At 34.2% G+C, this 16,983-nt stretch overlaps 4 protein-coding genes across 5 annotated transcripts; 1 reads left to right on the top strand and 3 right to left on the bottom strand.

Annotated features, from left to right (window-relative positions):
- Positions 1–2,426: 2,426 nt before the first annotated feature.
- Positions 2,427–6,198, top strand: LOC105637825 (O-Glycosyl hydrolases family 17 protein). Its single transcript, XM_012221452.4, has 4 exons — positions 2,427–2,689; positions 4,161–5,435; positions 5,620–5,650; positions 5,735–6,198. Exons 1-4 carry the CDS (start codon positions 2,635–2,637, stop codon positions 5,871–5,873), a joined length of 1,500 nt encoding a protein of 499 aa, XP_012076842.1. The 5' UTR covers positions 2,427–2,634; the 3' UTR covers positions 5,874–6,198.
- An 860-nt stretch (positions 6,199–7,058) lies between these two features.
- LOC105637824 (profilin-1) lies at positions 7,059–8,774 on the bottom strand. Its single transcript, NM_001308790.1, has 3 exons — positions 8,652–8,774; positions 7,646–7,783; positions 7,059–7,193 (listed from the first exon to the last, which is right to left on the bottom strand). Exons 1-3 carry the CDS (start codon positions 8,772–8,774, stop codon positions 7,059–7,061), a joined length of 396 nt encoding a protein of 131 aa, NP_001295719.1.
- Positions 8,775–10,570: 1,796 nt separating this feature from the next.
- Positions 10,571–12,130, bottom strand: LOC105637823 (profilin-2). The gene is made up of 3 exons (XM_012221450.4): positions 11,847–12,130; positions 11,204–11,341; positions 10,571–11,011 (listed from the first exon to the last, which is right to left on the bottom strand). The coding sequence occupies exons 1-3, from the start codon at positions 11,973–11,975 to the stop codon at positions 10,877–10,879; spliced, it is 402 nt and encodes a 133-aa protein (XP_012076840.1). The 5' UTR covers positions 11,976–12,130; the 3' UTR covers positions 10,571–10,876.
- A 1,082-nt stretch (positions 12,131–13,212) lies between these two features.
- Positions 13,213–16,697, bottom strand: DER1 (DERLIN-1). 2 transcript variants are annotated; one of them, XM_012221448.4, is made up of 7 exons: positions 16,476–16,697; positions 15,469–15,604; positions 14,889–14,962; positions 14,645–14,738; positions 14,241–14,369; positions 13,960–14,120; positions 13,213–13,604 (listed from the first exon to the last, which is right to left on the bottom strand). In XM_012221448.4, the coding sequence occupies exons 1-7, from the start codon at positions 16,490–16,492 to the stop codon at positions 13,484–13,486; spliced, it is 732 nt and encodes a 243-aa protein (XP_012076838.1). In that variant the 5' UTR covers positions 16,493–16,697; the 3' UTR covers positions 13,213–13,483. The 2 variants fall into 2 exon arrangements, with proteins under 2 accessions (XP_012076838.1, XP_012076839.1); XM_012221449.4 differs by lacking the exon at positions 16,476–16,697 and adding an exon at positions 16,131–16,332.
- Between the last annotated feature and the right edge of the window lie 286 nt (positions 16,698–16,983).

The raw sequence follows: 16,983 nt of genomic DNA, 5'->3' as shown, positions 1-16,983 counted from the left end.
GGCGACGGGTATGAGCGGATCGCCAAAGAAAGGAGGTCATGGTGGTAAATTCACTTGGGCCGGCGATGGTTATTCCCAAGCCGAGATCGGAGTCGGGAAGGAAGCTGTTGATGTTAAGGATCCGAATTTCGAGGATCCAGTGGAGATCGAGACCGTCTAATTGCTATTATGATCAATGGGAGCATAATCATCGAGATTTCTAGTCTTATGATATGTAAATATCGCTGATATAGGGTAATTTCCTCTGGGTTTTCCTGTAATAAATTTGTATTGGTATTTTATGTGAAATCTGATCCTCTTCTGTAAGATGATCTTATTATATTGCCTTAGGAAGGCAGAGTTTGAATGGTAAGCCAGAGTTTTATTTATTTCCTTTTAATTTCTAATGAGAGAGTAATATTCCGAAAATTAAGATCTGACTATTCTATTCAATAACACACCAAACTGATCAGTAGACAACAACAAAAATATTCCAAAAGGTGCTTGAAAATGCTCTGGAAGTGGACAATAAGGGCGTTGTAGACATGATACTGGAAGCATTGTTGTTGCTAACCAGAATGAGCCAGTGGCTATTGCCAGATGATATGGCTGTAAATGAGTTAAGTTCGTCGCAAACTGTTCGAGATTTAAAATTCTGAGGAGTTTGATGAATAAATTTATCGAATTGAGCTCAAAGTTGTTAATTTAATAATGAGACTAATAAGTTTATTTCCAACGCACAAGTTCCTTAAGTTTTGAGTTAGAGTATGTAAAAGAATCCAAAATTTAAGCAGTTAGTATGTAAAAGAATTCAAAATTTAGGCTCCCTTATTTTCAGAAAATAATTTTATAGAAAATTAACTTGTCAAATGATTTATTTTCCGATTATAATATTAAAAATTAATTAAAAATATTAAAATTTTTATCTCATAAAATTATAAAAAATATTAATAATAATAAAAATTTTATAATTTAAAATTAAATATGAAAAATGCAAAAAAAAAAAAAATGAAAGTCGCCGGTAGTGGTAGCCGTCGACCGCCAGTGGTGATAGTCGGTGGTAAATAGTGATTGGTATTTGTGACTATAATGATTAATAAATTAAAAAATATAGATTTATAATATTTGCCAATATGTTAAAAAAAATATTTTATTCTTTAAAAAATGGAAACTTATTTCGCTTAAAAAATAACTTAATTTTTCTTTGATCAGAAAATATTTTCTGCTGACTCATTTTTTTATGTGCCTCAAACAACAAAAATTTGTAAAAAATATTTCTGTATAAATTATTTTATAATAACAAACGGAGCCTTAAGAAAATAAATTTGATTAATTTCATAGGACTTCTATATTTATGTAAAAGAAAAAAAAATCCATATATAAGTGGGCTTCTAAGGCCTTAAGTTCAGAACTTTGAACGAATGGGCTTTAAAAAAAAAAGGCTAGCCAATACGTTTAAATATGTACAGATTGTTATAGGGGTGCATCTGCAATTTATTGCAATCTTGACTCCTGAAAAAGTAAAAAGAAGCTCACGTGCTTAAATTCAAATACAAATTTGCTTATTTTGATGAATAATGCATGTCATCATCTTATCTGTTGGTTGGATTCGCAGATAATCCATTTTGGATTCTCATTATTTAGCAAGAGTGTCCTACTATCATGCATGCTTATTCTCTTTTGTAAAAATTTTTCCCAAATAATTGTTTTCTTTTTATCATTCGACTTAATGAATGTTCCAGATTTATCTTCAAAAATTCTAAAACAAGAAATGCAAATTATTATTTTTGATATATCATATATTTTTAAGGTGTACGCAAGATTTTAAATTCTTACATTTTTAAATTACTTTATTACTATATTATTTTAAAAAAATGAGTCCTAAATAATATATTTCTTATTGTTTAATTAATATTAATATTTTGTTTTCAGCATTGTAAATATTAAAAAAATTAGAAAATATTTTTCAGAGACAAAAAGAGTAAATAGTTAAAGAAATTTGAAAATAAATTATAAACCAAAACTTTTGTATTTTGAACAAATTTAAACCAAAATTTTTTATTTAAAATAAATTATACAATTAAATATTTAGATATTGGGCATTAGGAGATATATCTTTCAACTATTTATTTAAGAGGTGTGAAAAAGAAAAATAAAAAATAAGCTGAAGCAGACGAAGAAGAACAGTGGGGAGATACCAAAAGTGGAACAAATTATTAATTTAAAAAACAAAAGAAAATGAATTATGTCCATAAAAATAAAAAATAAAAGTGGACCGTTTAATAATAGCGTATAGTATAAATAATGGGTGCGGATTGCGGAATAGAACAGACATGCCAAATTAGCGGAATCCAGGCACTTCTGTTAACCATATTTTATAAAATTATGTCTGAAGTCCGGTCCGATCACTGCCTCTCTCCTTCTCTGACACTACCACCCATTAGACTGACTGTACACTAAAGCCAAGCCAAGCCAAGTTTAAGCTCTATCACTCTCTCTCTCCCTCTCGAGCTACGAGAGAAAGCTAAGCTTTTTGGAATGGGAGAAAGATAATAGAGACGTTACTCTCTAGATTCCTAGACCAAGAACGTTCGCAGATAAAAGAGTAAAGTAGAAAGGAAAGAGTTTTGTGCACTGTAGTTAGTTTGCCGAGCAATGGCGAGAGGATTTAAGCCTATCTTTGCTGTGTCTCTGTTGCTCACACTTCTGGGTATGTCTTATTTTCTTCATTTTATCTTTGCTCTATTTGTGATCTTCTTGCATTTGCATTCTGTATGTGTTGTGGTGTTCTTTTTTTTTGTTCTAGTTTTGATTTTGCATCTTTGTAGAGATTTTCTTGTTTTTGTTTGTAAGTTTGAAGTTTGGATAATATTTGGACTTTGGCATTTCCTGTACAAATCTTCATCTGCTTTCTTTGGCCTAAATAATCTGCATTCCTGAGTCTCTTTGTTTTCTTTTTCCCTTTTGCTAGCTTGTTCTGATTTTTCTTATAGTTCTGCGCCCATTGTTAGCGGTACTTCTAGGAGAAACTTAGAACTAACAGCTATAGAACATGCTTTTTTTTTCCACTTAAGAATTTGTCTGGTCGTTATAAATAATCACGGCTTGTCCTATCATAGTTGCTTTGCTCTATGTCTAATCTACAGAAAGGATGTCAACATTTCTTTTCTCCCTAGAATGGAATAGAATGTTATACATTTCTTCTTTAAAATTATAATAAACAAAAGTAGTGGTTCTATTTTCTATATTTTCTGTTAGGTAGGCTCACAATATTTAAGTTTATGACAGCGAGGTTGCAGTATTTATATTTGTCGTCCCCTTATGATGTTTCTTTTAATGTTGTCTTTTTGTTTATTCTTGGCTTGTATGATTACTATGAAACTGAGTGATTGAATTCAGCTGTATTTGAATCTCATTTATTGCTATGTTGGATATGATGTGATTAGTGACCATGGTTATGAAGCTATAACACTATCCAATTGATTTTTTCTGCTTGTAGACTATAATTTTGGGCATTCTGTGATGTTAATATGACATCACAAGAAATTAATGAAATTATATTTAGCTTTGTTTAGATTTTACTGTGATAGCTCCATACTTTATTAGGAGTTGTTTTCTATATGAATGAAAACTTATACATATGGCAGAGGAAATCCATCCTTCTTTTGTTAGGAAGTCTTCAACTTGGTTTTGATTCAGTATGGAGTTTGAGAAGAACGATTTAGTGATGATCTTGCGGACATATATTTCCTTCCGAATGATGAGGCTTGCTGAAAGCCATAAATAAGAAGCTAACTTTTTCTCACCCTCTTTCTTCTTCACATCCTAAAGTTTGATTTCATATAAACCAATCTCAGTAAAGATTATGTGAACATATTAAGGCTTGTATTAAGAACACATTGTTTGGGAGTATCCTTGTTCTTGCAGTAAAATTGTAATGGCTGTAATTATTAGTGAAAACGAATTGCAATGTTTATTCCAAATTTTTTTTCTTTATTTGTTAGAACTGTTAGTTGAATTTATTGAATGCCTGGTTAACTAATTTACATAGCTATGTTCTTTTTGTGAGAACTGACCCCTGCTGCTGTTGCTCGTAGTTTAGCCAGACTCTTTTTTGTGCTTCATAGTTTTTCTTGTAAATTTAATAGTGGTGCTGAGCTCATGCTGGTTTTCTTTTGCAGTCTATTGCAGAGGAAGCACCATAGGAGTTTGCTATGGAAGAAATGCTGATGATCTCCCAACTCCTGATAAAGTCGCACAGCTTGTTCGACAGCATAATATTAAATATTTGAGGATTTACGATTCAAATATCCAGGTCCTCAAGGCCTTTGCAAACACCGGAGTTGAACTTATGGTTGGAGTTCCAAATTCAGACTTACTAGCGTTGTCCCAGTTTCAATCCAATGCTGACTCATGGTTAAGGAACAGTATTCTTCCATATTACCCTGCCACAAAGATCACATACATTACTGTTGGTGCTGAAGTCACAGAAAGCACCAATAATGCCTCTGCCCAAGTTGTACCAGCCATGCATAATGTCCTCACAGCCCTAAGAAAGGTTGGTTTGCATAAAAAGATCAAAGTTTCAAGCACTCATTCCCTTGGGATTTTGTCTCGTTCATTCCCACCATCTGCGGGGGCTTTCAATAGCAGTCATGCATATTTTCTGAAGCCCATGCTGGAATTCCTTGCTGAAAACCAATCTCCTTTCATGATTGATATTTATCCTTACTATGCTTACAGAGATTCTCCAAACAATATATCTTTGGATTATGCTGTATTTGAGTCATCTTCTGAAGTAATAGACCCAAACACTGGTCTACTTTACACAAACATGTTTGATGCTCAGATTGATGCCCTTTATTTTGCCCTGATGGCCTTGAATTTCAGAACAATTAAGGTTATGGTCACAGAGACAGGCTGGCCGTCCAAAGGGTCAACGAAGGAGAAAGCTGCTACTCCTGAGAATGCCCAGACATATAATACCAATTTGATTCGTCATGTCATTAACAACGCGGGTACACCTGCAAAGCCTGGAGAAGAGCTGGATGTTTATATCTTTTCATTGTTCAATGAGAACAGGAAACCAGGTTTGGAATCTGAGAGGAACTGGGGTTTATTTTATCCAGACCAGACAAGTATCTACAATTTGGATTTTACGGGACGAGGCGTTATTGACATACCCAAAAACACCAACCTTACCAGTTTAAACTCAACAACATGGTGCATTGCTTCGAGTAATGCTTCTCAACTTGACTTGCAAAGTGCCCTAGATTGGGCATGTGGCCCTGGGAACGTAGACTGTTCTGCCATTCAGCCTAGCCAGCCTTGTTTTGAGCCAGATACTCTGCTTTCGCATGCATCTTATGCATTCAATAGTTACTACCAGCAAAATGGGGCTTCTGATGTTGCTTGCAGTTTTGGTGGGGCAGGAGTTAAGGTTGACAAGGATCCAAGTATGTGTAGTATTGTGCCTTTTTTTTTTTTTTTTTGGTGGTTTTTATTTTACTGATTGAGAAGTTGATTCTGATTTTTACTTGGTTAATTCGATAAGAAAAAGCAGACGGTCTTCAATATTCTTTCTCTGAAAGGGATCTCGCTTGCTAGATAAACTGACTAGTATTTGCTTGTGTTGTGCAGGCTATGATAATTGCTTGTATATGACCACTGGGTAAGTTTAATCTGCCTGCACTGTAATTTGCTAGCTACTCCTAATGTTCAGCGTGCTAAAATATGTTTTGCTATTATCACACAGGAGCAACAAAACAGCCGCAACTAACACGACAGCAATGGCTTCTACGTCTTCCTCCTCGTCGCCGAACGAAGTTTTTGCTTGGGCTTCCAGTTTCCTTCTTATTACATTCCTTGCACTTCTGAACATTGGCAACGCTTAAGGAAGCCTGATCGTGGAACCATGGTAAAGTGTGCTGAAGTGAAACAGAACAATGCTATTCTTTATGCGGGGAAGACGTATCAGTACGGGATTTTTGTTTCCCGTAGATCGCATGGATAAAAATGCACGATTGGCAATCTGGCATAAAGATATCTGACTGCTATTAGTTTTGTATGATATCTGCCTGCTATTAGTTTTGTATGATATGTAGTGGGTATTATGAGATTAGATATATTTATTCAGTTCTCAGCCTTTTATGTGCGTGTAACTTTGTGTTTTATTAGTCAATTTAGCATAAAAGGTGATGTTTCTTTTTCTTTGTGCCAGATTGATTCTTTCGTTCTTTCATTCTTAGATGCTACTGAAAAAAAGGATATTAGTTGTGAGTTTAAATTCTATAATGTGTCAAAATTATCTTCAAAACAATTTTAATGGTCTAGAATCATAATATATCTATTATCATGCGGCAATTGCAGGTGCAGTTTGTTAAGATATCAACTTTTACCACCAGGTTTAGCCATTGTATCTGCCTAGCTAGGCCATAATATCGCTAGAAAAGGGCTTGGAAATTGAAATTGGCAATTGGGAATGGCTTAGTCGCAATTTTGTTGCTTCACTATGTAAAACGGCTAAAGATAAGTCTCCCATGGCTGACGGCCCTCTCCCACTGGCATAACTATTTTTATTTTGGATTTCTTTGTGCAGAGACTATGATGATGTCGACGATGAGGTATCATTTATTAATCATTCGCTTTGAAATATGATAAATGTGATACAATTATCAACAAACCAACAGCACGGTGATTTTGGAAAAGACAATTGAGCAAGGCAAAATTCTGCCAAAATGATTCACTCATCGTTTAGAAAGGAAGAACAGCTGCAGAAGCAGAGAATTTATGCCAATCAAATAACAACATTCATTAAATGAAATCCACTGTAGTTTAGACAAAGACCTCACTCGACAACCATCAGAATATCATAATCAAACTAGTACAATAACAGAGCTATCATATCCATTCACTTTAACAAGCACCAAACCTTTTCTTTCCACACAATGTTCCACTTGACTTTTAATATCATAATATTATTTCACTGCATTCGGCCATTCCTACAGCAGGTAGGCTACTGCAAGCTTGTATAGAAGCCAAGAAAATTGTAATAAATAGCAGGGCATAATACAGAGAGATTAAAGGCCCTGATCAATGAGATAATCGCCAAGCCTTTCGACAATCATGTTGCACTGCCCTGGAGTCATTGGCTCGTCATAGATGCCAATGATTAAAGCTTGATTGGTCTTCTTAACAGTAACACCACCAGGTCCCTGAAATTGAAGTGATAAAGACTTAGATGACATCAAGAGGAAAGAACTTGACAATGTTATCATAAATGCATGGATTATAAACACGAGCTGCAGATTGCAAAATCGAAAAGCATGAGATTTCTTGTTTAAAAATCTATCCACAAAGATACAGGCACAAGTAATATCCACTGCCAACGTAGAGCCAACTATGGCCAAAAATGGACCCAGTGAATGTGAAACCTCTGGAGTTTTCTAGTGTTCAAGTAAGACATTTGATTCAGATGGCTCAGCATTTGGATGATCAAATTTCATATTATTCTTAACATACAAATATGAAATGTTCAGTATTATTACATTAGCCAATTGTATGCTTACATTAAGCATGGTATTTTAAGTGTGTTTGAATGCAAATTCAGACAATTAAGCACAGTGAATGAAGTTAAATAAAATATTTAACATGATAAGTAGATTACCTTCTTCCCCCGAATGACAGCTCCTGGCTCCCCTTGGATCACCATGTATTTTGTGCCACCAAGGTACAACCCAGTCGGAGCAAGTGATCCAGGTTCATTAAAGTCATTCATAATGGCAGTGATTTCTTCAGGCTTGAACTAAAGCAAGAATCAAAATCAAAAAAATGAGTATAATTCTATCAAAATAAAAGTTATATGCATAGCACATCCCATCTGCAGCTACCCCATATATACATATGCTTCAGAAACAAAATAATAAAAAAAAGGATTCCAAATTCTGTTCACAGTTACCACAAACAGGAAGCGTATAAATAAAAATTGAAAATTTATTGTTTTTCATGCAATCCCTTTCTGCAATAAGAGAAGTAAACCAGCAAATGGATTTCCTTTCCACCCTATTCCAGAGGAAGAAAATGAGCATAAAATTAGAACATTTTTCAATTAACAAAAGGAGATTCTCAGCTAAATTTATGGAAGATAAAGAGAAGAAGAAAACCATATTAAGCAGGAATCAAAGCCAACCCAAAGATCAAATACACTCACATCAAACGACTCAGCTAGAGTATGCTAACAAAACAAACCATGCGAGACAGTATAAATGCCTAATTACCCCACATGGTTAATCCCCAGAAACAAATAAAATAAACACCAAATCATCAACTAGATCGGATCAAAGGCAACAATTTTGAACCCAGCAAGAGCTATTAAATAAAAATAATAAAAAACGCAAGACCCAAAATTTAATTGAGAAACAGCTGAGCAACGCAGGATCAACTTTGTTTCGAATATATCCAATCAGCTAATAAATCAACATATAGAATAACGTAAATCAGAAGCCAAACTAATGTATGAGAACAAAAAATTGAAGAAAAAAAAAAAAGCCAGTCAGATCGCATCCCTATCACCGAATCCACCTAATAATCAATTCCGATCAATCCAAAGATTATATGGGTTTGTTTTACGAAATTAAGAGAAAGGAAAAAACCGAGTATAAGCATAGAAATACCTGAGGGAAAGTAGAACTCTGGGCCCAAACGCTGCCGTCTTGGCCGATGATGGCAGCAGCAGAAAGATGATTGCCTTCGATTTCGCACATAAGATGCTCATCTACGTATGTTTGCCACGACATCTTCTTCTCCTTCTTATTTCTTTCTTCTTCTTCTAGGGAAAATATATGAAGCTTTTAGTGTTTGTGTGGCCTGTAGGTGTGAGTATGCGCTCCTCTGCTCTGAGAGAAAGAGGGTTCTAATGGGTATGTTCTTATCTGCGAAGCCAGCAGACACTGATATTGCGTTAAAACGACGAGACGTGGTCCACAGCCTCTGTACCGTTTCTAATTATTAACTGTATGGGATGGGCTACTTTACTGCACATTTTTATAATTTAATTAAATATTACTGACCGTTTTAATTTTTTTTATGTAATTACAAGACAAATATTATTTTTGTCTCCATAATTATTATTTACAAAAAATAAAATACACTTTAAGACATTAATACAGTATATGGTTTTTCCTTTTCTTTATTTCATTAAATAAAAAGTAAATAACAAAGAAAATCTATTATTCGCACCAAAAAATAAAAAATATATATTTTTTGTAAATATAAAAAATTTTGTTATTTTTTGAATACAAATGAGAGAATCTAATCCGGATTAAAAAATTTATTATTTTTTAGTATTGTCATTATCAAGATATATAAATGGTTGCTCTATAATTTAATTTTTAAGTTTTAGTAAATTATTTTAGCTTCCAAATTATGAAATTACATAACAATAATTTATTTAGCACTGATATTTTTTTTTTTTTTGGAGAAGAGCAATTCAATTTTCAAATGTTTAAAAAATTAGACAAATGAATATATATTTCCAGGAATATTTCCTCCTGTACAGCCATTGGACAAATAAAATAATTTCAACTAGCATGATTTCCTTATTTCTTTTTTTTATTTTTTTATTTTTTGGGTGGTAGCTTAACTATAAATCATCCAGAAAAAGATTATTACTTATCTCCCAAGAATATATTTAATATTGTGTATAGTATGGGAATATAATATATTATTTATTAGAAAAAATAATAAATGATGTTAGTGACAGGCTGACAGCTTATGACGGGAAATGAATATCGGGGTACAACTTTCCGAAACTTATGGGCCCCAGACCGAAAGGGAAACAAGATCATTCGGCCCATTACCAGATGATTAAAGAAGGTTTGGCGTATGAAAAGCTCCTTTTTAAAAATAATTCGTATCTATGAATTATCAAATTTCTTTTTCTTTTTTCTTCTGAGAGCAATGGAACGGTGAAAACAACTGCAATCTGTTGAACCCATCCCCACACTAATTAATAAAAGAGAAAATAAAAAGAAAGGACAAAGAAAAACATTCAGTAATTGATTTTTGTCCCTTTTTTTTTTTTTTTTTTTTTAAAGTGGTTTTTACTGTTACTATAGGGTCCATTAGAAACGGCACTTGCTTCAAACGGAGTTCGTTACATTGAATGAGACCATGAGTTACAGATATAAAAAGTTGCAGGGTAAAAAGGGAACTTTATTATTCTTTTCCGATTGTGTTTATATGAAACGCGAAATTATGGTAATAAATATTGTTTTCTTTTCGTGAATTAGGAATGCCAGAAATTTTTAAGAAATATCCATATGAGAAGATATGATTCTACAATAGTGGCATAAAATAACTCTGTGTTAGTGGTGATGATGTTCTGTTTATTATAATCTATACCGAAATTGCAAGTGGTAGTAAAGTAGTATGTCAAGTTTCCACATCTTTAAGTCTTAACCACTCGAAAGCACAGTTGACCACTTGCTATTTATTCCTTACCAATAAAGTTCCAGCAAAGATAGAAGGTATGAGATTATGCAAAAGTGAATGGAGTTGTTCTTGCCAGTAAATTAACAAATAGAGAAACAAATAATTCAAAAAGAAGTAACATTTGCAATTTGCATGGGAGAAAATTGTGGATCAAATCCAAAGAATACACATGAGATCAAGATTTTATCAAGGTAATCCAAGTCAAAAACAAGCGAACACCAACAACAAATTTAGTTCTCGCATGGTTATTGTCTGCAACATCTTCACTGCCAATTCAAGGCCTTTCAAGAGAAGAAGATGCAAACGTGGAACCAGAGATCAAAAACAAAAGGAAAAACATAAACAAAAACAGTACTTGTAACCCCATAAGAAGAAATTTAATCAATTGTGATAGACTAGGCTAGGCCTACAGCCCCTGATCGATGAGATAATCTCCCAACCTCTCCACAATCATGTTGCACTGCCCTGGAGTCACAGGTTCATCATAGATACCGAAAACAAGAGCTTGGCCAGTCTTCTTTATGGTGATCCCTCCTGATCCCTGCCGAAACAAAAACCAACCAAGCCAAGCTTCTGATCAATTAAATGACTCAAATACAATCAAAGATTCAAGTATTAAGGCCGATTTTTGCCCGTTGCAATATATAATACAATATAATCTGTTGCATTAATATAAACCGAGGAGATTTTGAACTAAAATGAGCATATATATGGATATAATAATGGTCATCACCTTCTTTCCACGGATAACAGCTCCAGCCTCACCCTGGATAACCATGTACTTTGTGCCCCCAAGGTGTAAGCCTGTAGGGGCAAGGTGGCCTGGCTCCTCAAAATCCTTCATGATGTCAGTGACCTCCTCGGGCTTGAACTGCAATTTGTGAAAAAATACCCAAAGAATCACAGATTAAAAGTCCCTCACAGTCAGATAATTAGGTGAAAAAAATTGGTACTTAGAAGAAACAAATGCAAACAAATAAGTATTAATATAGTGTCTGAATGTACATGCAGACCTTAATTGCTAATTGCCTGACCAACAATGCAACTATCCAATAAAAGCAAATATGAAACGTTTTGTAACAATTTTAATCATTTTGAAGAAAAGAAATCGCAATGCTATACTCCAACCATTAATCAACATGCAAGCAGTGATTCCTCTGACAAAACAGATCAAACGCCACACACATATCGAATCGCATTCTTACAGAGTCCAGATTCGAATACAATCAATCAATGAGAAATCAACCGAATTAGAATCCAAAACTGAGCCACATTGTCATCGGAACCATCGATTCAGCTACATTACAATCAGATCAACACTATAACGACAATGCTGGATGGATCAGAGCAGTTAGATAATGTAGAAGAAGAATCACCTGAGGGAAAGAGGTGCTCTGAGCCCAGACGCTACCATCATGGCCAATAATTGCAGCGGCGGTGAGATGCTGGCCTTGGCCATCAATATCGCACATCAGGTGCTCATCAACGTAAGTTTGCCACGACATTTTTGACCTCCTTTTAGGTTACTAACTTAAATCTTTGGCTGCTTCCTTCTGAGCTCTTCTTCTCTTCTTTCTGCGTGTCGAGATTGATTGTTTTCTTAACGAAGGAAAAGTGCTAGTCTGTGCTGCTTTGATTCTGGGTTTGGGTAAAGAGAGGCAATTAAATATTATAAATATAAAAGTGGGCGATGAATGCGGACGGAGAGCTTTCAAAAATGAACGATCAGATCTGGTTGATTGAAGCTTTCTGGACCGTCCGTGTCGCTTGGCCTTCACTATTCAATTTCTACCATTCATGTTTCCGTTATTTTAGGCTTCATTTTTACTGATATCAGTAATTCGCTATTTCGCGGTACACGCTCATTTTCCTCGTAGTATTTGACCAAATAATGGTTATCTACCCTCTCTCCACGTATACCATACCGTTTTAACACCCTCTTCTCTCCTGGTCTGAGGAAATATATCTTGAGTAATATTTTTTATCTTTTTTTTTTTAAAGAAAGTAATTTTTTTTTTTTGTCTTGATTGTGCAAAATCTCACTGCTTAGATACATATCAATGAGTATATTGCAAAGTAAAAAGATAACATTTTAAATAACATGTTATGGCATTCGAGTTAGATGCCTCCAACAAAGTTCATTATATTTTTCTAATTTCTTTTATTTAATGTAATCCAAATTTCTTCAGATATTAAAAAATAAATATTAGTATTATGAACTTGAAAGCTCAGTAAAACTCAAAAAAGTTTTATTTTTTTGCAGTTATTTGTCCTAATTAAATTGCAATTAGAGCCAACTAAATGTGATTTCACAAATTTAGTGAATAAAAAGAAAGATCACCGTCGTTGTTTAGCCTAACATTGAATCAAAAACTCACAATTAGAAGGGAGAAAAGTTTTCTTATTTTTTTCTTTTTTTTTTTGAAAGTTTATTTCTATTCTTTGTTAATATCATATTATCTTACCTAATACTTGCATAAAATTTGAACCTCGAAATATTTAATGATTAGTGAAAAAATCTCCTCTCTAAAGTCTTAACCGTCTCAAATTCTCCTTTTGCATTTTTTTTTTTTTTTTTTTTTTTTTTTTGGGGAAAATTCTTTGATAATTCACAAAAAACGAACGTTTCATCCTAGACAAAAAAGTCCATTACTTTAATCATCTGCGGCTATGGAGCAACAGAGTGGGAAGAAATTGAGAAATACTCGGAAAGATATGAAAAAGAATGAGAGCAAATAAAGATGGAGAACAAGAACTTTCATTGCTATCAACCATTTACTTGTCCTTTCCCTTCAATTATACAACAATTAAATAATCCTTGAAAATCCAAGTTAAGAAAAATGTGAAGCTTTCAGAGAAAAGAAAAACAAAATATTTTTGCATTCAGAACCGTCACTTAAATCCCTTCTATGATAATCGAGCACTTCGCTCTTTGTTAGCTGCATCATCTAAAACAACTTGTGACAAAGTTGAGGTAATACGTCAACCATCTAGAAACAGGTGAGGAGCATAACTAATCACTTAGTCTGTGAGATCTTCCACTGAAAGCCGCACCAGTAGGTCTTTCGGGTTGAGCAGCTCGATTGTTTGTTGGGGCTGGAGCTCCTATTCTATACCTTGCAACCAGTTTATGTCTACAATAGTTCAGGAAATTCTCGGAAAATGATGATTAGATGGAATTATATTCAACTAATTAAACAAATAGCTAATGGCAAACATCATTGGAAGATTTCATCATAGTCCTAGTTTTACCGTCTCAGTGATGTCATCATGTGATGAGGAAGCAAATTATGGAGATGAATGACAATAGCTAATCAGAACATATGAACATGATTTGCTACTTGCAATGACTTCCTAATGCAACAGAAAAACTGTGTGGGGAAACTTCAAAATTGCAGTGGGTTATGAGTAGATGATATGTCTAATGAAGGCTGCATATTGAACATGTATGCAAATTACTATGAGAACTGCCAAATTATGCAAGGATACACCCATCTTGGAGTTTTCAATAATGTCTTTCCAGTTGCAAGTGGATGCAACACAGTCAAAAAGTAATAAAGATGCCCAGCAATGATTCCCAGCAAATCTGGCATAATATGTGAACCAAAAATGACATCCAATGCAAGCATTGCCCACGGTAGATAAAAGGCCTGAGAAACCACCCAACAAAAGTATGAAAATACATGTAAGATATGGAAGTCCAAACCCCTAGTATACCAAGCAAGAGAAACCGCCCAACAAAACTTTAAACAGAAAAATCTCAAACATACCTTAAGAGTCACAAGACCATATATGTTGATCTGAGCATTTGGGAATTCTCTACTCCATACGTAGACAAGCATGAACACAAGTGATATTCCCAAGAAAGGTGTATAAAATAAAGGGATGGCAGCTAGTACCTAAATGCAGGAAAGAGGATGTGAATTCAGCTCAAACATTTAATATTTTCTACAGATTTGATTTACAAATAAATATTTGGAGAGTGCTGCTTCTTATGCTATTATCCAGGCTAAAGCTAAACAGCTTTGAAAAAGATGAATTTGAACAACAATGGGAAGCCAAAGCAAGAAAGTCTCCACCACTGTTAATCTATAATATAATCAATATGTCTAGCATTTTCAAGTGGAATCTACCGTTGGATAGGGCATATGCACCAACAAAGTTAACTACATACCAGCATTGAAAGGGCTCCAAAGATCATCATCCACAAGAAATCTGCTGTACGCCTATCAAAAGGTCCCTTCTCAAGTTGAACACCGTACCTTGCTCTGTACAATTGCAGCAATTACATGGAAAATATTAGTGCCAGGGAATAAAATGTTCTAGATGCATGCATAAATCTACTCAATAGTTCTCAAACTAAAAATATATGGAGTTCAACAATGAAATCAAGTAATATCTATGCACCTATGGCTTACATCATCAAGAGACGAATACCAAAATTGATAGAAAATTTTCCCAGAAAAAAGAAATTCGTAATAAGCCTCCATACCTGCACATCCATATAAAATTATGAACGAGTTTTGTGGACCGGTTTGAACAAAAAAGAACAGCCAAGCGAAATGAGACACTGAAATAAGCTTCAAAAGCAGAGATGTTTTCTAGTGTATATACAAAACAAATGCATGTATCCATGAGCATGCATAGGGGGAGAGAGAGAGAGAGAGAGAGAGAGAGAGAGAGAGGGGTGAAGTGCTGCAGGGTCATATATAGGCTATGGGGAAAAGATTTCATTCAGCAGAATTCAAACAGTTTCTGTGTCTAATGATATTGAGTAAAGTCTTCCACATACACATAGGAAAAGAAATAATCGGCATGTGCCATACCTATGGCAACTAAGATAAACCAATGATGTCTTCTAGACATCAATATTTTTAAGATACTGATCATGTTAATTGCAGTTGTCAACAAAAATTTTCAGAAAAAACATTGCATTGATGATGATATCAACAGAAAGCTCTAAGGGATGGAATAATCCACAAATAATTGAATTCATACCTGAAAACGTGTCAATGCTAGTTTATATATCAATGCAATATGGAACAAATCAAATACTCCAAGCTGAATGGCCACTGTAAAAAGCAGGCACAGAGTCCCATAAACCTTGCTTATAGGTGGAAGAGAGTTATAGTATCTGAACCAAATGGACAAGAAAAGTTACAATAAATATAGAAAGCTTCAAAAACGGATGTAAAGATCGATTACACATTATACAATGCAAAAGCAGGAGTAACCAGTTTACAGCTATCCACCAAATCAAGCATTAAAGATTAGAATAAAAAAACATCACCGGTCATCGTTTTAGAAAGCATCAGAGCATTTCCATGTCAATTTGTTCCCAATTAAAACTCTGATTACAACAAGCATTGAAAGTATCATTGTAAAGGAAAACATTATTGAGAAGCCTTTTTTAAAGCCATGATATCTTCCTGTCTACTTGCAGTAAAATCAATTAATGTATGGTCATCAATAATAACTAATAATACATCAGAGAATGCCCAGATCTAAATCTCCATTGGAGACCCACTCCAAAAGACTGATTGCCAATGACCTTTGCTTCCTTTCTAAAAAAGAATAATACTGTACATCAAAAACTCATAGAAACCAGTAATCATCTATAGAATATTATAATTTACCATTCCCAATCTACAGTTGCCCACCTCTGCATTGTATTCAATCTGAAGGAAGACCAAGAAGAAGTAACCTCACACTTGTGAACTCAATTCGCATAATTGCTTTTCTCATCGCACTTCTATCACATTCAGGATTACTACTAATAACCTTACCACGAAAGCCAAACACGCTAGGAAATAGCTAAAGAGAACTAAAAGAACTTGGTTAGGATTAAGTTCACCAGAAGCCCAAACAGTGATTAAACACAAGGAAAACCCACCCCCCCCCCCTAATAAGATAATAATTAGGAACATATAACTTTAAATTAAATATAAAAAGACAATAAATTCTGGGAGAACAAAACGATATTAGAAAGGGAAATGGAAACTTACTCAGCAGGTGAAGACATTGCAGAAGCAGAAAGCTAACTCGGATAGAGAAAATCTCTGTTGACAAATGAATCTCTTCAATTTCGAAAAAGATGGCTTTGATTTATGAAAAATCTGGCACCGTTTTGTATTTTCTTAACGATAAAGAGATTGGTACGAGTACGACCCAGAAGTTTCATTCGTTATTGTTCGTGCTTGGTTTCGGTCAGATTGTGTCAGCGATAGAAGCATCTAGAAATTTGACCCAATTTCACATTTGAAAGAATGTTTGGGCCTATTGGTGTTGATGGGGCTCAGCCCACCAAACCTTTTCTTTCCTCTTTCTTTTAAACCAGCATGGTTATTCATATTAAAAAAAAAAAAAAAAAAAAAAACTACACTAAACAGAATCGATCATTCGATATGTAAATTTCATATCTACCAAAACATTTGCCCATAAAAATTAATGAATATTTTTAAATTAAAGAAAAATATGATAAAGAAAAATTAAGGATGATGTTAGGACAGGTAG

This window comes from Jatropha curcas, chromosome 8 (genome assembly GCF_041381405.1).
Source record: "Jatropha curcas cultivar XTBG-Jc1 chromosome 8, XTBG_Jcur_1.0, whole genome shotgun sequence".
Classification (NCBI taxonomy): domain Eukaryota; kingdom Viridiplantae; phylum Streptophyta; class Magnoliopsida; order Malpighiales; family Euphorbiaceae; genus Jatropha; species Jatropha curcas.
This window is presented reverse-complemented; position numbering and strand designations above follow the sequence as displayed.